An 18370-nucleotide genomic window follows, 5' to 3' on the forward strand; every position below is an offset into this window, starting at 1 on the left:
CCCAGGAGCAGGCAGCGGTGCGCCAGCCCCCCGCGTCCAGGGCCAAGACCAGCCGGGCCGCTCTTCCCGCGGCCGAGCCATTGGATAGCAACGCCAATGAAGTCCCCTCCAACCCTGCGAACGGCGGCTCTTCTGACGATGAGGACCAGGAGAACCAAGAGCCCGAGCAGGAGCAGAATATCCACGACGAGTTCCGCGACGAGGACGAGAAGGAGATCGTCTACGACATGCATGCGGTCTTCGACTACATCCTGCGCGTGACCGGCGTGTTCGGAGAGGCTGCGGACAAGGAGCTTGCTCTCCGCGGGCTGTTCGCGGACATGACGGACCTCGATGCCCCCGACGTCGAGACGGAGGAGGAAGTTGACGAGGAGGATGCCGAGATGGCGCGGCTGGAAGCGGCATCCAAGGCACGGTGGACAAACCTTCCCGAAGGCCAAGCTCCGCCCCCCAAGCGCACCAACGGCTGCACGAAGAAGGAGGGCGCCGAGATCATCCAGGAGACTCTCCACCTCGCTGAGCAATTCAATGGGGAGAAGGCGAAGAGGAAGGACATGGCGCGCCACGTCGAACTCCAAGAGAAGATGTTGGCCACGGTCGAGGAGTGGAGTCGCGAGCTCGAGGCGAAGCGGCTTGTGTATGAGCAGTGCGTCATGATGCTGCTCAAGGAGGCGGATGGGAGCCCCTACGATTCTTTCCTGAACCCGCAAGCTGTTCAGCGGATCGTGGACTTTGCATACCGGTTGAAGGCTCAAAACGAGGGCGAGCGCGACGGACAACTTGAAGAGGGCAAGGAGCAAGTCGACGAGGCCGCCGAAAACGACGAGGCAGAAAACGAGGCAGAAAACGACGAGCCTGAGGCACCCGCAGAGCAGAAGCCGACCAGCAGCGACATCTTTGGGAGCTCTCCGAGCGGTGGGCGGCCGTTCAAGCTGCTCCCCGCGTTCGTATATCGGCCGCCGAACCCGAACGCCCGTCGTCGCCTCAGTTCATCGCCGCTTCCTCCGTCGTCGCCGCCGCTCTCCTACGTCGGCGCACGGACCCCTCCGCCAGCCCCGGTGACGCCGCCCAGGCGGGCTCGGAATGCTACGCCTGTTGCGCGGCAGCCCGAGGCAGACGACGGCTTCAACGAGCCGTCACCAGTGTTGTCCGGCGCAAGGCCTCTCAAGGCGTTCCACCCATCGAGCGCCCTTGATCAAGACGAGCAGTATGCCGCACAGGTCCAGGCAGAGCTGTACGCAGAAGCACGGAAGGCCGAGGAGAACGCAGAAGCAGGGCCGTCCCGCCGAGCTGCCAGCGACCAACCCGGACAGGCCAGAGTATACCCGCCGCTGTATCCCATGAACAGCTGGCCCTCCCAGGTGGCTCCCCCAATGGCCGACGTTGGCAGGTCGATCTCCGAAGTGATGTTCAAGAAGCGACGGCGCGACGAGGTGGAGGAGGATGATGAAGACGCTGACAACGTCGAGGAATCCGACTATGACAGCGATGCGAGGAGGTGAGTACTGACCACGCTTACTGTTCGAAATAGTTCGCTCACCCTTGCTTCGTAGCAGCGCGTCGCAGCCGACCGCCGGTCCTAGTCGGGCGCCAGGGTACGTTCCCAAGTACGTCCCGGGCTACAACCGCCGCGACCCCAGTCCCGAGCCGGAATACGAATGGGCGGGACCCTATACCCAGCCGCACGACTGGCACTCCGTTCGCGGAGACAATCTCCGGGAACGGCTGCCCTCGCCAAAGCGCCCTCGCCATCGTTGATTGTAATACTCTCTTGCTTTGTCTATTGCTGTAGCTGCTTTCTGTACCGCGTATTATACCCATCGCGTATCGCGTATTATACCCATCGCGTAGTGTTTTCTTCTCCTTGCGTCCTGTTGTGCTGGGATTTGTATCAGCACCGGTTTCTCTCGAGTCAAAATGATCAGAGCTTACCTCGCACTAATGTGCAGAGGAACAGAGAGAACCCGTTTGTTCGTGTGATCGCGACATAAGTGTGACGACTGCGACTTGTATGTGGCACATAAGAGTTTATACTCTGCGGTTATCATTCATAGCGGTAGACAGCGAGCGCATGCCACACGACGCATATGTAGCGCGCGCTGTCATGGGCCACGCCTTGGATCGTTACACCGATGCTCGAGATAAGGACAAAGGGACGAGTCGTACACCGCCTAGTGTCTGTGTGCGAGAATACGTACCCTCGGACGAGTCCGTCGCGAGCGCACTGTGATGATTAACCCTGAGAATGCGCTGAGCGCGAGGTCAGACGTCGCAGATGGGCGCTTGAATGACGATTAGACTCACCATGTTGCTGAGATAGTACACCGTGTGTGCCAACGGCACAACCCCGTAGTCTCTGGAATGTGTCGGTACGAGGGCTAGTGACGAGCGCGAACATGAACGGCGTGCCACTGTCAATGAGGTCAACGAATGGATGGATGAAAGGGGCGAAGATACTCACGATGGATGAAAGGGGCGAAGATACTCACAGGAATATAAAGCACACTTCAGACCATTGCTATACGCGTGTGTAGTCGAGCAACGACGTACAGTCGTCGCAAGAGAGCCACTCGGAACCAGTGACGGCGGCTGGGAGGATGGAGAGACAGCGAGCGAGAGAGCCCTCCCAGCTTATATATATCCTACCGGATCCACTCCCTCGTGGCAAGCATCCGCGTTCCCGGGTTCCCCTGTGGGGTTAACAATGACCAAAAACACGAGGGGACAATCCAAGGGAGTGTCAAGCAAGCGCTTAGGTGATAGGTACCACCACGACGTCGGAAAAAGATCTCCTGTGCCTATCCGAAGAGGTTTCAGGATACTTACGGCAGTGAATTGATCAAAAACATACCTATGTGAACGGGATCCGTGAGATCTCGGGACCTAAAACTGAGTAAAAATTCAACCAACGTCGAAGAAACGGTGGTGCACGTACTGTGGGAGGTGCTCAGGCCGCTATAGGAACGTAGTGAAAACCAGCTCTGACGAGCCCCACCGCCGAGACGAAGTGGAACCTGCGCCAGATGATTATCGATCCATGCATGCCGGAAGTCTACAGAGTTCTACTTACTGTGAGTAGAGAACGGTGCATAGGACCGATATTCTTCATCCTTGAATGCTGCTAGGCTGAGGTTGAGGTGGCATAGGTAACACTTGACGCACAAGCGTGATTGGGTCTGAGTGGTACTGATCGTGACCACCGACACGCTGTCACAGCAAATAAGTTTTCACCAAAGTCACGCATGGCAGTGGCAGTGGCATCGTTCGGCCGTTTACTTTAGGCTTGACTGAGCCACGGCAACTCGAACTGACCCTTTCTAGTCGTACTTACACGGCATTGAACATATTCGCAGCCCGTGTGTTGTCCGTGTGGGTGGCGTTTCCTACGTTCCTCTTACCGTGACTGCACATATGGTAATTTCGACACAACATCCCTGTTCGCATTTCTCCACGTGGAGCGAGACTGCATTCTTCCAAAGCGAGGAAACGCGTTCGTCCTCTGACGTTCACCCTCGTATCGTGCCATCTGGATCTGCCATCAAGCGTAGGCATCGTACGCGGATCTATGTTCAGTATCTCATCGTTCGATCTTACTGCCCAGGCAACCCGCCGGACCGAACGCTCGCCACGCTGCCTGCCATTTGGGCGCATGACCCCATGGAACTTCCACTTGTCATGCTTCCACTCGTGCAGGCCGAACATGTTGCGAGGTACGAACCATATACGCTGCGCGTTGGACGTTGAACGATCGCGAGGCTGCAACGGCGCAGCCTCGATGCTCACCGGCTCGACCTTGTGCGCGTTCTCGAAGTAGCAGTGGCACCGTGCGTGACGAGGTGAACGGAAGCACATCCTTCCCATCGACACGGTCGAGGCTTTTGAGGCTGCCGCAGTCCATGCATATCTGCTTGACCGCCGCGGACAGGCGCATCCCGAGCACAATTGAAATGTTCACGCGTCAAGAATTGTATTCGCGGGCGAGGCAGGGTGCGGGACTGCGAACTTGAACATCTGCGATCATAAATATACGACAGGCTCCGACTGCCGCACCCTGGGGTAGCGATCTCTTCTTGAAGCACGGAGATGTGCTCCCCGAGCTGCTGGCGTGTGAATCTGTCGGACTGGAACGCAACCTCATGGCTACCAGTGTTAGCGACCTGGTGGACATCGACGAGAAACGAGGAATGAAAAGGTCTCGGTCAACAGGAGATCGGGTTGGGACCAGGTGGAGAACGAGCTGGCTTGGACTCGGCCATCGTTGCCGAGCCGTCTAGCGGGGTATCATCTGTGGCGCAACGGGGTGCGCAATGCGAGACGAGTGCAAGTACATAGCGCGCGGTGACATTCGCGGGTACGAGTAAGGGACCGCGAGTGGTGGGAGTGCTCTGTGCGCACATCCACTGCATGACCCCTGCCAGATTGGTGGGCATGTACTTGGCAGCAAGAATGCGCGGGGTCACTCCGCGGCCTCTGAGAATGGTCTGAGTCTACCAAAGATGCGGAAACCCAATTTCTCGTACCTAGTTGATGACAAGCGGCGAAAGAGGTCGCAAGGCTTGAAGCTTGAAATTTGCGGCCACTGTCGGGAAATCAATGTCGGAGGCGAGTGCTAGTGGCGGTCAAGTGGCTGTTGAGAAGCGACCCAGGAGACTTAGTGGTGGATGAAGGTGGCCGACAGTGACATGGTGGTCAGGTAGGATGTGGGGCGCAATACACCGTACCACCTTTCGTTCAGCCGTCACGAGTAGCGTCGTTGCTGGGAGTCATTCCTTCAGTTCAAACTGTCACAGCAGCGCACAGAATGAGTAGTGAGTGATCGTATTCGGTATACGCATATTGCATAACACACAGCGCGTCCACTGGAAATGCAGGCCTCCATCCGCCATCTGCCGCCGAGAGTCATCGGCCAGGAACCACAGACACCGTAGAAACACAGCAGGACCCAGAGGCTCACCCCAAAAATAAACGGCTCCACCGCGTCCTCACCCGCTTGGACGGCGACGACCTGAGCAGCGCGGAGAAGGTATCTACCATCGTCGGGTTCTGGCTCCTCATGTCGATCCCCGGAGTGGGCATATACACTCTCAACGGCTTCCTCGGGCTCGTTCTTGGGCAGGCGGTCCTGCGCGCGATCCATCCAGGCGACCCGGGCTACGCGACCAGCGTTCGATCCACGATGCAGATCGGCGCGGTGGGCAGCGGCGTACTCGGGGTTGCTATCTGGGCCGTCGTCCTGATGCTCCTATGCCTTGCGACCATTATTAGGAATGTCAAAGGCTTCGCGAGGACGATGGACATGGCATGTCGACAAGCATACGAAAAGACCTGGGCTCCCTCGCCTTCTATACCGCGGTTGGAGCCGCCAGCGGACCTCTGGGAATCGCCATCCTGAAGCACCACAGGAACGCGAGTCAGAGAGCGGATATGCTGAATGTGAGCGACGCGGCCAGGGTGGGCGCACTCGGGTGGTTCCTTCTCGCAGTGTCGTGGTTGTTGAACCACCAGTCGAACACCTTGAAGAGCAGGGACCAGGCAGACCAACGGCCGATCTGATGGCTTTCTATGTATGATATCGCCGTGATCTATCGCGTCCCGGGCAAGTCCAATGAGAGTGGATTTAGACGAGCCGCAGTGGTGGGTGTTCAGAAGATCGTAGCGCGTAGGTGCGAGCGGTCGCGGAGAGGAGGAGGCCGGCCTTTGCCGAAGGCTTCACTGGCAGATCTCGCCTGTGCGTCCTACCGCAAGTCACCACTGCTCTTGCAGTATCTCACCAGCTTCGCGTGTACCCTGGCAAATATCCTACAGAATGCGTAATGTGGCGCGGAGGCGGTCTCTGCGATGTATAGTGGTCTATCCGAGTCGTATGGCGGCAGTAAGTACTACCATCCTCAGCTGCCGGGTTTGATCTCACTGACGAGAGGGACGCGAGTCAAACAAATGCACATGCGCACTGAAGAGATTGTCATGACATTGATTGTGTTTGAACTCATGTATGTACTGTTTTTGTTCCTTTGACTTTTTTGTTCTACTCTACGTGTCCATGGCACATTGCCCGGTACTGACTGTCTATCCTGCAGTGTACTCGAAGTGTCCGATGGCACAGCGTCCATAAGTGTCCAAGGCATGTGTCCGTAATGTCCATTGGCACTACTCAGCGCTCTCCTCTCTCTCGTTCGTCGACCTGTGATTGTCTCCCGTAGGCAGACCCTAAAGAAGACCTCTTTGAGTGAGGGAGAGGTCGGTCTTCTAAGGGTCTGCTTCAAAACGCGCCCCCAATACCGGGACAGCCCCTTTGCTACCCATTCTGTGATGGCCGAGCAATGCCGGCGGTTGCGGCAGCTCGGCCGGTGGCTGCACTCAGATCTATCTATACTACAAGAGGCCAGGAAAGTTCTCACGGCAGACAAAGAAGACATCGGATTGGCCAGTTGAGGGAGACAAACGCACTCACCGAGCCTTGCCCGAGCCCCGAGCGCTTTCGAGGTCATCGTGTCTCTTACTTTCTCATATGTACCTCCTCCCGCAATCATTTGCCAACTGGCTACTCATTTGGTCGACGGGTCTACAGCTCATTATATACCTTCAAGTGTTCTGCACAGATGACCTGACCACGCCGAGCATACCGTTCTGCTTTCAAAGACGGGCATGAAGTCTACCAGAAACAGAGGTAATCGATGTCTGCACGGACGACTCAGACGTTAACGAGAAAGATCCAGACAAGCAGAATAGTGTTCTGCTTGCAGATGTGGCCAATGAACGTACTATGGGCACGTCAGCGAAGGACGGGCGAGCGAAGGAAGGTGAGTGCAGACACGTGCAAGTCAGCGAGCTAAATGTGGGCAAGAGGACGCGGCGACGTGCAGCACAACACACGCACCGACCGTGAGCGCGCAGGACTAATGCCCCGCTTGCAAACACAGCCGACAGGTGATCCGTGGCCATGGACATGAGGGCGGGAAAGCAGGTACCATCGGAAAGATGGGCAGGTGGACGGACTGGATTGAGTAGCTGGGTGGACAGACAGAGACTCTGAGAGCGGGCAAATAGGTAGGCGAGTCGGACAGCGCCAGTGCCGACCGCGAGCGCGAATGCACAGAACGCACACGCGGGCGACGACTCATGCATGGCGACCACGAGCCCGGTCCGTGGCAGCATGCAAACACGACCGACGAATCGACCGCGCGCGAATGAGGAAAGAATGCGCGAGCGCGAGCGGAGGACGGGCGAGCACGAGTGGAGGACGATGCGCGAAGACGAGTCGGCGGCAATGGGCGCGGCAATGCAACACACACGGCGACGGCGCACGAATGCCCTCTCGATTGGCGGCGCGCTGCGGGAAAGTCGGAGAGGTACCTCATCGTCTCTCTCTTTCTCTTCAGTTCATCAACTCACAATCATTTGACGACTGGCTACTAACTGGGCTGGCTTCAATATTCGACGACCTGACCACACCAGAATGTGCTGTATGTATATTATGCTTTGATGACTAATCCAGAATGACATTTGGACGAGCGAGAAAAAGGAACACAGGAAGTTTGCCCAAACCAGATGTTTGCACGGGTGACCCAGACACAAACCAGACATACCCGGACAAGCAGAACAGTGTTCTGCATGCAGATGGGGCCAACGAATGGACTGCGGGCGTGTCAGCAAAGTAGGGATGAGCGAAGGAAGGTGAGTGCAGATGTGTGCGAGCAAACGAGCTGAATGTGAGCACAGGACGCGGCGACGTGCAGCACATTGAACACACGCGTCAACCGCGAGCACGCAGGACTAATGCCCCGCGTGCAAACACGGCCGACGGGGGATTCATGGCCACGGACGCGAGGGCGGGCGAGCAGGCAACAGAGTGGGACGGTAGTAGGCCAGGACAAGCAGGCGACAACTCACGCATGGCGACCGCGAGCGCACAGGGCGGATGCCCAGGACGCAAATACGACCGATGAGTCGGGCCGCGCGCGCGTGAGGAAAGAACGGGCCAGCCTGAGCGAGGGACGGGTGAGGACGAGTGGAGGACGGTGCGCGAAGACGAGTCGGCGGCAATCCGGGGCGCGGCAATGCAACACACACGGTGACGGCGAGCACGCAGGGCGAATGCCCTGTGTGCAAACGCAGCCAGCGAGCGGATCACAGCCAAGTGTGCAGGTGAGGGCATGGACATGGGCACGGGCAAGAGCATTGAAGGGCGAGTAGATGGTGGAAACGGGCGGGCTTGAGGGCAAGTGAGTGAGGGCCAGAGGGTGGTAGGGGATGGGCGAGTCGAGTGATTGCGCGAACGGGCGAGCGCGAGGGCAGGCAAATCGCCGAAACGAGCAAGTGCGATAGCAAGCAAGCGGGATGCAGGTGCATGCATGCCGTGACAGGAAGGTAGGTAGTATGAACGTGCAGTCACTCAGAGTATTTGTTGTCAGTTGTGGATAGCCGGTGTTCATCGCAATATCATCACGAGAACGTTAACTATGAGAATCTTATGGTGGAGGAAGGAATCCCGGGCAGAACAGCTGGAGGCACGGGGCCATGAGGCCGACTCCCGAAGGGAGGAGGCCGAATGGCCCAAGTTCGAGTTATACATAACTGCTACTGACTCAGAGGGTTCTGTCCGCGGCGAGGACAACGATCGGAATATAAAGAAGGCCTGCAAACCCCTTCACGGCTGATCAACAGGGCCATGAAGCTGACTCCCGGTGAGGTGGCTGAATGGCCTCCAATTCTGCACTACTTACTGACTGTAAGTACATGGTACAGCGATAATATCCAGTCCGTAGCGGAGCACGGGTATCCGCTAGTGCACGATATAATTGATCATAGCACCTCAATGATACCTCGAGTTGAGCCTGACACAGTCCATCCTGACCTATATACCATATCGCCATGTACGAGACATGCAGATAGACTATCCGCCATACTCTTCTAGCAATCCAAATTACCCACCGACCACGACCTACTACCGCTCGAACACCATGAGCCCCCTGCACCTCGTTATCCAACAACAGTGTCGTCACTGTACTATGCACTTATCAGGGTCGTAGACTTCCACTGCTCAGAAGAATACCTCACTGCAGTACCTCCCACAGACGGAGGCATCAACGTACCGTCCAAGCAGCGAAGCGATTGCCCGCGGGTAGCCTAGATCTACGTCCAGTGTCCACGCGTTGCGGTTCAAGCATGCACGAGCGACGGTAAATACAAGCTTTGAGAGCTACAATAATAGTCCAGGACAAAGTCAGATGAGACAACATCATCAGTTGCGGATGCATCGATGCCGAAGGGATCGCCGTATTCGTGCCAATGGTGACCTGCGCCCGAGTGTCCGAGTTGTCACGAAAAAGCTCGAGCGTCCTGCCGACGTATGACTCGCTGGATATCGAGGTGAGGACTCGGACACTGTCCTTGTAGCTAGGTAGATGTTTGGACTTGCGCCGTAGATCTGTTGATATGCGGCGAGCAAACACTATGGTCTCGCAGAGGATGATGACGCGCCGGTCGCCCTCGAGCACCCAGTCGAATGCAGGAAACTCTCGCGACATGGGTCCAGCTCCCATCGTCCGGAAGATCCAGCAAATGTCGTACCGCGCGTTCGAACGGCGGACGACGTAGCACTACCGCATGCTAAGAAACTCCATGACGGGTTTCGTCTGCGAACCCGGGCAGATTGTAGCGGTCAACGCGATGAGAATGGGGTTACCTGGCAGCCGAGTGCAAACGTTTCCGATCTCCCGAAAGAGCGGTCGGAATTGGGCTTCCCAGCTGTCCAGAAGGTGACATTGAGTGCCATGATGCGCGCTGCAAAGGACGGTCGTTGATGAGTGAGAAGAGTCCAGGAGTGGCAAGCTGTTCTGGCGACAACAGAATCACCGCATTCTTGGAACGAGCAACCTTCCAGAGGTTGCCATCACGCCGCGCTGCGACTGCCGCCTTCGTGGTGTTCGCATTGCTCACTAGGGTACTGAGGCCCGAACTTCGGTTCCTAGAGTAACAGAGTGAGACACAGACTAAATAGAAATATAGAAGACTCACCATATCATGCCCCAGTGCTTTCGTAGGGCAAACAACAAGCAGACCTGGGTCCAGTTTGAAGCGCATCCATAAGGCTCCCGGGCACAGCGCCGGGTCATTTGCGATCGCCTGAGCCACGATGATGTAGACAAACAGAAAGCCCGTCTTACCAGATCCCGTAGGCGTAATCACAAAGACGTCTGTGCCGTCGAAGGCTTTACAAGCCCCTTCGAGTTGATAGTCGTGCGGGTCCCACGGCAAGTTCTTCGACGCAATGTTGCGGCAGAACGCGATGTCGTCAGGGGAGCTAAACAATGTAAAAGAGGGTGATGACGGCCCATGTGTATCAGGGCCTTGCATTATTTGAGAGCAAGGGTACCGTACATAGGATCTGGGGGGAAGTAAGGGTAGGGCGACCACAGGCGACGCGACGCGTCGAGCGCGTCGAGATTTGCACACGCGTTTCGGAGATCAAGTCGCTTATGTAACTCCGCTAACAGGCTGTCCCGGTGTAGGGCAGTCATTTTGAAGCAGACTAGACCTGTGATGGTCCATCTGGCGATAGGCGGCGGGAATGTCGCGCCCAACTTTTCGTCCTCGCATGACTAGGTGGACACTGGAGCTACAAGCATCTCCAGGCCGTCAAGGAAGCTGAGCGCGAATTCATCGTCAGAGGCCGTTCGTGTCAGTGCTGGCAGCAGCGCTCGAACGTACCCTTTGGGAACGACGACGCGGGGACCAAACGCGGTCTCGTTGCCGGGGATCTCGACAACGGCGACGCTGTCCTCAGGCGTGGGGGTGGAGTCGAATGGCTCGTCCCACTCAGAGTCCTCCTCGAACTCGGCGAAGAACGTGTCGAGGCGGAGGACGTCTTTGCGAATCTGCGCAAGGCTGGGGCGCACAACGGGGTGCAGCCTGAAGACCCGCTTCAGCAGGTCGGCGGCTCCCCTCGAGATCCCGAACTCTCTCTGGAGGTACCACTGATCCTCGAAGACGAACTGCCTGAAGTCGGGATCGTCGATCGAGGCCTTCGACCAGGGGTAGCGACAGCCCGTGACGAGGTCGACGAGAATTCTCCCCAATGCCCAGATGTCCGCATGCTCGGTGGAGTATGGTTCAGTAGTGGAATTGACGAATTCTGCCGCTCAAGGTCAGCGTTACCCGTGTGGATAATTGTGGACCAAGGGCTTACCAGGACTCAAATAGGAGCGCCTGCCGTAGCGCCTGCTGTAGCCGCGGGAGTGGCTTTGCGCCTGAGGCGTCGCCATCCCAAAGTCGGCTAGAACGACCTCGTTCCCGTCGGCCGTGCAGAGGATGTTTTCCGGCGTAAGGGCACAGTGGTACATCCCTTTCTGATGACACCCTTGTACCGCATCCAGAATCTGCACGAACACCGACCGGATCCGCTCGTCTTTGCGCTCGAAAGAGACGCCCTCGAGAATGAGGTCCAACAGATCGCAGTCGCGATAGTCTGTCACGAGGTAGAAGTACGCGTCGTCTTCGATGGCATCGAGCAACTCGAGGACGCCGGGCACGTCCGAGACGAGTCGTTGGTTTGCGATCTCCTGTCGCTGGCGCTGCGTGTCGCGCTTCGAAAGACCAGCTTTCGGCACGATCTTGACCGCACGCCGGACGGGGACCGAGGAGGAGGCCGAGGCTTCATGATCAATAGCGAGGTAGACCTCAGCGCAGGCGCCAGCGCCCACGTATTGGAGTAGCTCTAGACGACCAGCGTCGATCATCGTGCCAGTGAAGTCGGGAAGTGCAATAGGCATCGTGAAGAATATGCAACTCTGGAGTTGAGTGTGCGGATGCTGATGCGAAGACGAAAAGAATGGTGAACACTGGCGGAAACCCGAGCCTTATATGCATTTTCGATGCGTCGTTCTCGGCCTGTAGCAGCGGATGGATGTGTGCAGACCTCCTATCACGATCTGACATACCCGCGGCCTAGACCTGTGGCAAGGTGGATGCGTCGGTCAAGATTGTGATGGTCATTTGCTTCCGGAGGTCGACTACGGAGGGATTATATGTATCGAGTGGTCTGGAACCGAATGGCAACACCGACTGAACAGAGGTGCAGCGATGACTAGTACATGTTGGGCTGGATTTGCTGATGATTTTAACAGTACACTGCATTCATGGGCCTCGAGGAATGCGTCGGAAGCGTCGGGTCGGACTACGGGATAGCGGAAGCCATGAAGGGCGCTGTCGCTTACCTGCAGTTCAATTCAAAACTCCCGTGCAAATTCCGCTAACCTTCCGACTCTGAGAGGGCGATCCACTCCGTCGCGTAAAGGATGAACGCAGTCAGCGGGAGGAACACGGCTTCCGCTTTCGATATCGTATCTTACGCCTGACCCGGGCATATGCACAATCCAATGCTTCAACTAGGCTTTTCCGTGTTTCCGTGGCATGATGTTGCCGTGACGGTCAACTGGTGGCAATTCTGTGTGGCGACGGTGAGATAATGACCGTTTGCATATCGGTGAGATACAGTAAAACTGACAGCTGTGAAAGGTATGCGCAGGATCCTGGATCATAATCGAACCAGAAGACTTGCCGTATATGGCTGATCCTCGACGGAGCGGCTGAAAATACACGTGGATGATGCACAAACCTATAGTAGGTGACACCTCGCTTGAGTCCATTAGCACTTTCTGCCAGTGACGACCAGTGATGTACTGCATAAAATTTGGTATGCCCTCTCATCGTCATCGAAAGACCAGTGCTAACGACCTGTTGATCACCTCATCTCGTAGCTCGATGGTGGTATGGCCACGGTAGTACCCTCGAAGTCCTCGAGCCCGGTATGGCCGGCGAGGTCTAACCAGTGATTGAGCACAATGAACCGATTTGCTAGCGGCTGCTGTCCCTGGCCCGGTGCAATACAAATATACGAGCTTAGTACACAAGATACTGCGACTAGGTCCTCGACTGAGAGTGCGCGATGAGGTCGCCCGAAGGCATCTGCAACACCATGTATTGAACAACTAGGGGTTCTTGACTTCGAAGAGTGTGAGTCAGTAGTAAGCATTTCACATGAACAGCTCAATTTAGATACTACGAACACTGTCGGACGATACATGGTGCCATTGAACAACGAAAGACATGCTGTTGACGTTCAAGAGGACAACATTCCCCACTTGTACGCAATCCGAAAACTCCTGTCGGATCGGTCAAGCATGCATCGAGTTCAAAGTAGGTGCATGGCCCTGATTCAGCTTCTAACTCGATGCCGGCAAGGTATGTCCTTATGCCTTCCATTTTTGTTGGCGATACTGCCCAGTGTCACGGGCTCGGACAGATGCCCGAGCTTCCCGGGCATGGAACACACAACGGTCAGCAAACGCAAGACCATCCATGGCTCGCTGACACGCTCCAAGCCTTCGAGACCGTCTGCAAGAAAGACTGCAGTATCAACGCAGTACTCACAGGTGAGCTGCGGTAGCAGAGAAGCTATAGCCAGCCGAGCTCAGGCGGACACACCCGCTACATATCTTGACTTGTACATATCCCGGCTGCAGAGCACGCTCTGGGTGACTGTACGCTGCACTCCTTTCGTAACCTCCAAGCCCAATCTGCCCGACCTTACCGGCGCCATCGCTCTATGCTTCGTCATCCCCGGCTGGCCCGGTGAGTGCTGTGCCGACCCAGTATATCTCGAAGAACCCCCAATGGTGTGTAGGCCTTCAGGAAGATATAAAATGGCGCGATGACTACCGACCTCTACAACGACCTTCGTCTCGTCCGACGGTGCGCTATGACTGCAGACTTGAGCAAGAAACTCATCCTCGTCATTGGCGGCACCGGCGCGCAAGGTCTCCCCGTCATCGAGAAGCTGCTCGCCCTCGCTGAAGATGGCTCGCCGTCCCCCTACGCTGTACGCGTGCTCACTCGTGATCCCACCAGTCATCGCGCACTGGAGCTCGCCTCCAAGGGCGTCGAGCTAGTCAAAGGTCAGTGTCAGTTCCGCATATATGATGGAGTGCCTACTCAAGGTCCGAAATAGGTTCCTTCGATGACTTCGATTCCGTAGCCGCGGCGCTGAAGGGCTGTTATGGCGCCTTCGTGAACACCGACGGGTTCACAGTTGGACAGGCGAAGGAGGTGTGGTGCGGCATCCACATATACGAGCTGGCGAGGTACGCGAAGGTCAAGCACTACGTCTGGAGCAACTTGGAGTACTTCTCGAGGGTATGGGTATACTCATGCTTGACGTCATCTTGCTTTGAGCTTATCTGGGATGCGGCAGATCACGAACTTCGACCCGAAGTATAGGTGCGAGCACTCGGACGGCAAGGGCATCGTCGGCGACTTCATGCAGACGCAGCCGTCGGTCGTGAGCGACACGGACATGTCCTGGACGCTCATCACGTCCGGCCCGTACATGGAGATGCTCCACAACGTCCGTCTCCCTCTACTGCATCCCTCAAGATCATCCGAGCTGATGGCTGTGTGCAGGCGATGTTCGGCCCGGCCAAGCAGCGCGCGGACGGGACGGTCGTGTTCGTCACGCCCGTCGCGCAGGGCCACGTCAACATGATCGCGCTCGACGACTTCGGCTTCTTCGCGCGCTACGTGTTCGACCACCGCGCGGAGACGTCCGGGGAGGACCTCCAGATCGCGAGCGACCGGGTCGACTGGGAATACCTCCGGACGACGTTCGAGAAGGTGACGGGCCTGCGCGCAGAGGTGCTCTACCACTCGTACGACGACTGGACCAAGCGGTACGACCCTGCTACCATCGATGTGCCTCTCGCGAACGAGCGCGGGAAGACGAAGGACGGCTCGATTACGTGGAAGGAGAACTTCCGCGCATGGTGGTCAAATTGGCGGGACGATACGATCAGTAGGGATTATGAGTGGCTGCGAAAGATCAACCCGAATGGACTCACGCTCGAAAGTTGGATGCGGAAGGAAGAGTATGGGAAGGATCTCGGGGCCAAGGCGTACAAGCTGCTGAAGAATTCCGAGGATGGGAAGTCGCCCGCGTTGAACATGGAATATATTGCGACACTGTGACGTGGTCGTCGACCACTTTCTCGATCTATCGCCACCCTATGTAGACGTGAATGTGCATTTCTGACTCGATGTATCAGTACTATACAACTTTTGTTGAACTTCTTGTGACATCTCGCCACATCCGACTCAGAGAGCAACCGGGAAGTCGGTGGTTTCGATCTTCTCCGGGAACCTGAGACCGCCCTGCTTCCTGACTTCATCCATGACCTCCATGATGAGCACGCTCTCCTCCCAGGTCAACAGCGGGCTCTCCTTCCGACCCTCGACCAACGCATACGCCGCCTCATCCGCCTCCCAGAACATCCCCTGGCCCTCACCCTCGGGCTGTATGCCGTCGCCAAACCCGTTGAACCAACCCGAGCCCTTCCCGGGGCCGGGCTGCGGCCACTCCCTGTCCTCAATGGGGCCATCGCGGAGGATGAGGCGCGTCTTCGTCGGGCGGTAGAGCGGCGGGAAGATCTGGATCTCGCCCTTGTCGCCGTGGACGCGACACGCAGGGCCCGCGGAGAGGTCGCCAAGCGGGTCGGATCCGTAGCGAATGCTCGTCGTCGCGACCGCGTGCACGTCCTTGTTCTCCGCGCGCGGGAAGACGAGCAGCATGGTCGCGAGCTCGTCCGCCTGCCCCGTGGGCTTGTAGATCTTGAGCGCGGAGCTGACGGACGGCGCCTTGCGCTGCGCGGGCGGGAGCGTGGTGTAGAGCGTCTGGAAGACCCAGGTGAGCGCGTAGATCCCCGAGTCGAGCAGCGCGCCGCCCGCGAGGTCCGGGTTGACCATGCGGTGCTTGCCGTCGGCCATCGTCTCCTCGGGGTCGAGGCAGAGTCCGTTGTCGGCGGTGACTAACTGGACGTTGCCCAGCTTGCCGGACGTGATGACGTCGCGCACGTAGTGGGAGAGTGGGAAGTAACGCGTCCATACAGCCTCCATGAGGAATAGGTTCTGTGCGATAGCGTGAGGTTGGTGCTTTGCAACTGCGGAGACTTTACGGGACGGACCTTCTCCTTAGCCTTCTCTGTCAGCTTCTTCGCCTGGGCTGCGTTCACGGTGAACGCCTTCTCGACAAGCGCGTTTTTGCCTGCTTCCAGACACAGCATGGTGTTCTGATAATGGTGCGAATGAGGTGTAGAGACATAGACAATGTCAACGTTTGGGTCCTTCACGAACTCCTCGTAGGAGCCATACGCCTTGGCCGTCGAGGCTGCACCGACATCCTTTAGAAACTGGGTCGCGCGCGCCTGGCCGGAGGAACTCGCAGCTGCGACGATGATGTGCTTGATGGAGGTTACGCCGCGCGTCTTGGGGTCGAGGAGAAGGTCCCTCGAGAACGTTTGTGCGATGCCTCCTGTGGCGAGGATACCCCAGCGAATGACCTTTGGTGCGGACATGTTAGCCAGATGCTCGAGCAAGCGACGTTGTTGACGAAGCTGGAGGGGCGTACCAGTAGCAGTATAAATACCCCGCGTGTGCTCCGTCAGCTTGCATAATGGATCGATGACGCAGCAAGTGGCAGGACGGCGAGCCGTCGGAGCGATACATACCGTATATGCGTATAGCAAGTTGTCAAAATTCCATTGCTCGTCAACTGTTCTCGCCGTGCTTGTCGTGACAGACTGAGGTACGCCTAGCCAGATACTGTCCTCGATGGTGATACCAACGAGCCGCGAATGGAGTCAGGATCATGGTCGTTAAGCAAGAGACGGTAACTTCATGTAAGTACAGGGTAAGTAGACCATATAGTGAGAATAGACGCTCAGCCTCCGGACCGTCGAGGCTAAGGCCTCCTCCTCCTTGCGCACTCTCCCAAGCTTCATGTACTGAGGCTCGAGTCGGAAGCCTCGCCTCCTCCAACTATTTGGTCCTTGGGCTTAAACTAAGGGTAAGACTCGTTCTTCTCAGCATTGTTTCTGTACTTAGCCAGACACTTCTACTTAAACGCGTGTCATCATTTCGCTGCTTGTTGCGCACGTACTATAGTAAGTTATAACGGTATCTATGTCTGAGGTCGAAGACGGATAACTCAGGAACTGTCATTTGAAGTGGATTGCCTCCCGTACTTGCGAGGTAAAACGGGAGATTCCGCTCTCCATCGGCCGTGATTTTGGGGGAGGACGTGAGTCCGGGCCCGTCCTGTGCGAGGTCCGCCACGCGAAGTCGCTCGCAGGTCGTTCCAAGTACTGTCTTCGAGTTTTGTATACTCACACATCGCAAAGAATGCATAAGCGGTCGTCTGAAACGTTACAATCAATTCTATTTGTGTGCTCTTGATCCTGCAGACGTGGCCCTACACCAAGGCCTATCGTAGTATTCTGACAAACAATCTCGGACGGTACGCTTCACGGCGGTAATTCTACAGATCGAGAGTGCCGGTACGCTTCATTGACGCTCTTTTTGTTCGACTCCACGTATTGACTTTTGTTCTCCTTACTGCAGGACAAAAATCGCTAGGGACGTTGTGATTCTCGTCTCGAGCTTGGGTGGCGCCTCTCAGGCTTAACCAAGTGGCCAACAGCTACGGGATGTGTGACTCGCGGAATCGGTGGTTTCAGGAAATACTAGTACTGTCCCTGGGCTTAAGATGCTCATTCCGTCCGATGCTTATTATATCCATCGTCGTCCCTGTGTTCCACGAACCCTCTTCGGTCAACGAATGGGCGAGTATTGTCAAGTACATCAGGTGTGTTTGTGGACAGACTGCTCTGACGTTTGCTTGAAACCCGCTTCTTGCAGCGCGCCAGATGCCTACAGATCTGATTCCACAGTGCCCCAATTGTAGACCAGAGTCTGATTCCCTGATCGACAACAGCCACTCTTGCTCTCATGCTGCTGTGACAACAAGACACCGAGCATAATGCAGGTCTGCAGTCCTAAGGTTCAGCGTACGGTGGATCATCATAGATCGGACAATTACAATCCGAGACGTCAGCAGCCGATGTCCCATAATTCCTCGTTACTTCACAGCGATGGTAATCATTGGCAAAGTGCGGTGCAAGATCATTTACGGTGCGTAATCGTTCACATGCCGTACACTGCAATCATCTTCGTTCATTCAGATTATTTCGCAGATTTCAAAGCGATTTGCAGACAATCTACGCCGCACCTCTGATTGTGAGAGCCTTGTGACAGGTCAACAGAGGTGTTGTCGAGCGTAGATCATGATTTGAGGCCAGCATCCAGCGCGTGTTTCAGGTACTGGGCGTATCGTGTATATGTGTACCGCATCACTGACGACGCCACAGGTTTCCGGAATTTCCGACCGCTGAGGGCAACGCGTATGTCATCATTTAGCAACCTCCGTGTTGTTATGTATCACAAGGTCTCCATGCAAGAACAAGGGTTGTCAGTCTGTACGTTC

The 18370-nt window shown here is 56.5% G+C and overlaps 8 protein-coding genes across 8 annotated transcripts; 3 read left to right on the forward strand and 5 right to left on the reverse strand.

The window, feature by feature from the left end:
* The first annotated feature begins 95 nt into the window (after window positions 1-95).
* On the forward strand, window positions 96-1740 carry C8Q71DRAFT_374417 (uncharacterized protein). Its single transcript, XM_047918147.1, has one exon. The coding sequence runs from the start codon at window positions 228-230 to the stop codon at window positions 1500-1502; it is 1275 nt and encodes a 424-aa protein (XP_047773623.1). The 5' UTR covers window positions 96-227; the 3' UTR covers window positions 1503-1740.
* A 3960-nt stretch (window positions 1741-5700) lies between these two features.
* On the reverse strand, window positions 5701-6809 carry C8Q71DRAFT_374622 (uncharacterized protein). Its single transcript, XM_047918149.1, has one exon. The coding sequence runs from the start codon at window positions 6528-6530 to the stop codon at window positions 5889-5891; it is 642 nt and encodes a 213-aa protein (XP_047773624.1). The 5' UTR covers window positions 6531-6809; the 3' UTR covers window positions 5701-5888.
* Window positions 6810-6820: 11 nt separating this feature from the next.
* On the reverse strand, window positions 6821-7400 carry C8Q71DRAFT_786748 (uncharacterized protein). The gene has a single exon (XM_047925149.1). It carries the CDS (start codon window positions 7356-7358, stop codon window positions 6897-6899), a length of 462 nt encoding a protein of 153 aa, XP_047773625.1. The 5' UTR covers window positions 7359-7400; the 3' UTR covers window positions 6821-6896.
* A 155-nt stretch (window positions 7401-7555) lies between these two features.
* C8Q71DRAFT_374463 (uncharacterized protein) lies at window positions 7556-8685 on the reverse strand. Its single transcript, XM_047918148.1, has one exon. It carries the CDS (start codon window positions 8351-8353, stop codon window positions 7754-7756), a length of 600 nt encoding a protein of 199 aa, XP_047773626.1. The 5' UTR covers window positions 8354-8685; the 3' UTR covers window positions 7556-7753.
* Window positions 8686-10601: 1916 nt separating this feature from the next.
* Window positions 10602-11771, reverse strand: C8Q71DRAFT_842868 (kinase-like domain-containing protein; the record flags this gene model as incomplete). Its single annotated transcript, XM_047926556.1, has 2 exons — window positions 10602-11140; window positions 11189-11771. 2 exons carry the CDS (start codon window positions 11769-11771, stop codon window positions 10602-10604), a joined length of 1122 nt encoding a protein of 373 aa, XP_047773627.1.
* Window positions 11772-13074: 1303 nt separating this feature from the next.
* Window positions 13075-14143, forward strand: C8Q71DRAFT_786757 (uncharacterized protein). Its single transcript, XM_047925150.1, has 2 exons — window positions 13075-13955; window positions 14009-14143. The coding sequence occupies exon 1, from the start codon at window positions 13083-13085 to the stop codon at window positions 13713-13715; it is 633 nt and encodes a 210-aa protein (XP_047773628.1). The 5' UTR covers window positions 13075-13082; the 3' UTR covers window positions 13716-13955; window positions 14009-14143.
* On the forward strand, window positions 13760-15021 carry C8Q71DRAFT_717038 (NAD-P-binding protein; the record flags this gene model as incomplete). Its single annotated transcript, XM_047921137.1, has 4 exons — window positions 13760-13955; window positions 14009-14193; window positions 14252-14404; window positions 14461-15021. 4 exons carry the CDS (start codon window positions 13760-13762, stop codon window positions 15019-15021), a joined length of 1095 nt encoding a protein of 364 aa, XP_047773629.1.
* A 63-nt stretch (window positions 15022-15084) lies between these two features.
* Window positions 15085-16549, reverse strand: C8Q71DRAFT_374636 (uncharacterized protein). Its single transcript, XM_047918150.1, has 2 exons — window positions 16014-16549; window positions 15085-15957 (listed from the first exon to the last, which is right to left on the reverse strand). Exons 1-2 carry the CDS (start codon window positions 16401-16403, stop codon window positions 15148-15150), a joined length of 1200 nt encoding a protein of 399 aa, XP_047773630.1. The 5' UTR covers window positions 16404-16549; the 3' UTR covers window positions 15085-15147.
* Between the last annotated feature and the right edge of the window lie 1821 nt (window positions 16550-18370).

This window comes from Rhodofomes roseus (assembly GCF_022264815.1).
Source record: "Rhodofomes roseus strain CIRM-BRFM 1785 chromosome Unknown C8Q71scaffold_32, whole genome shotgun sequence".
Classification (NCBI taxonomy): Eukaryota; Fungi; Basidiomycota; class Agaricomycetes; order Polyporales; family Fomitopsidaceae; genus Rhodofomes; species Rhodofomes roseus.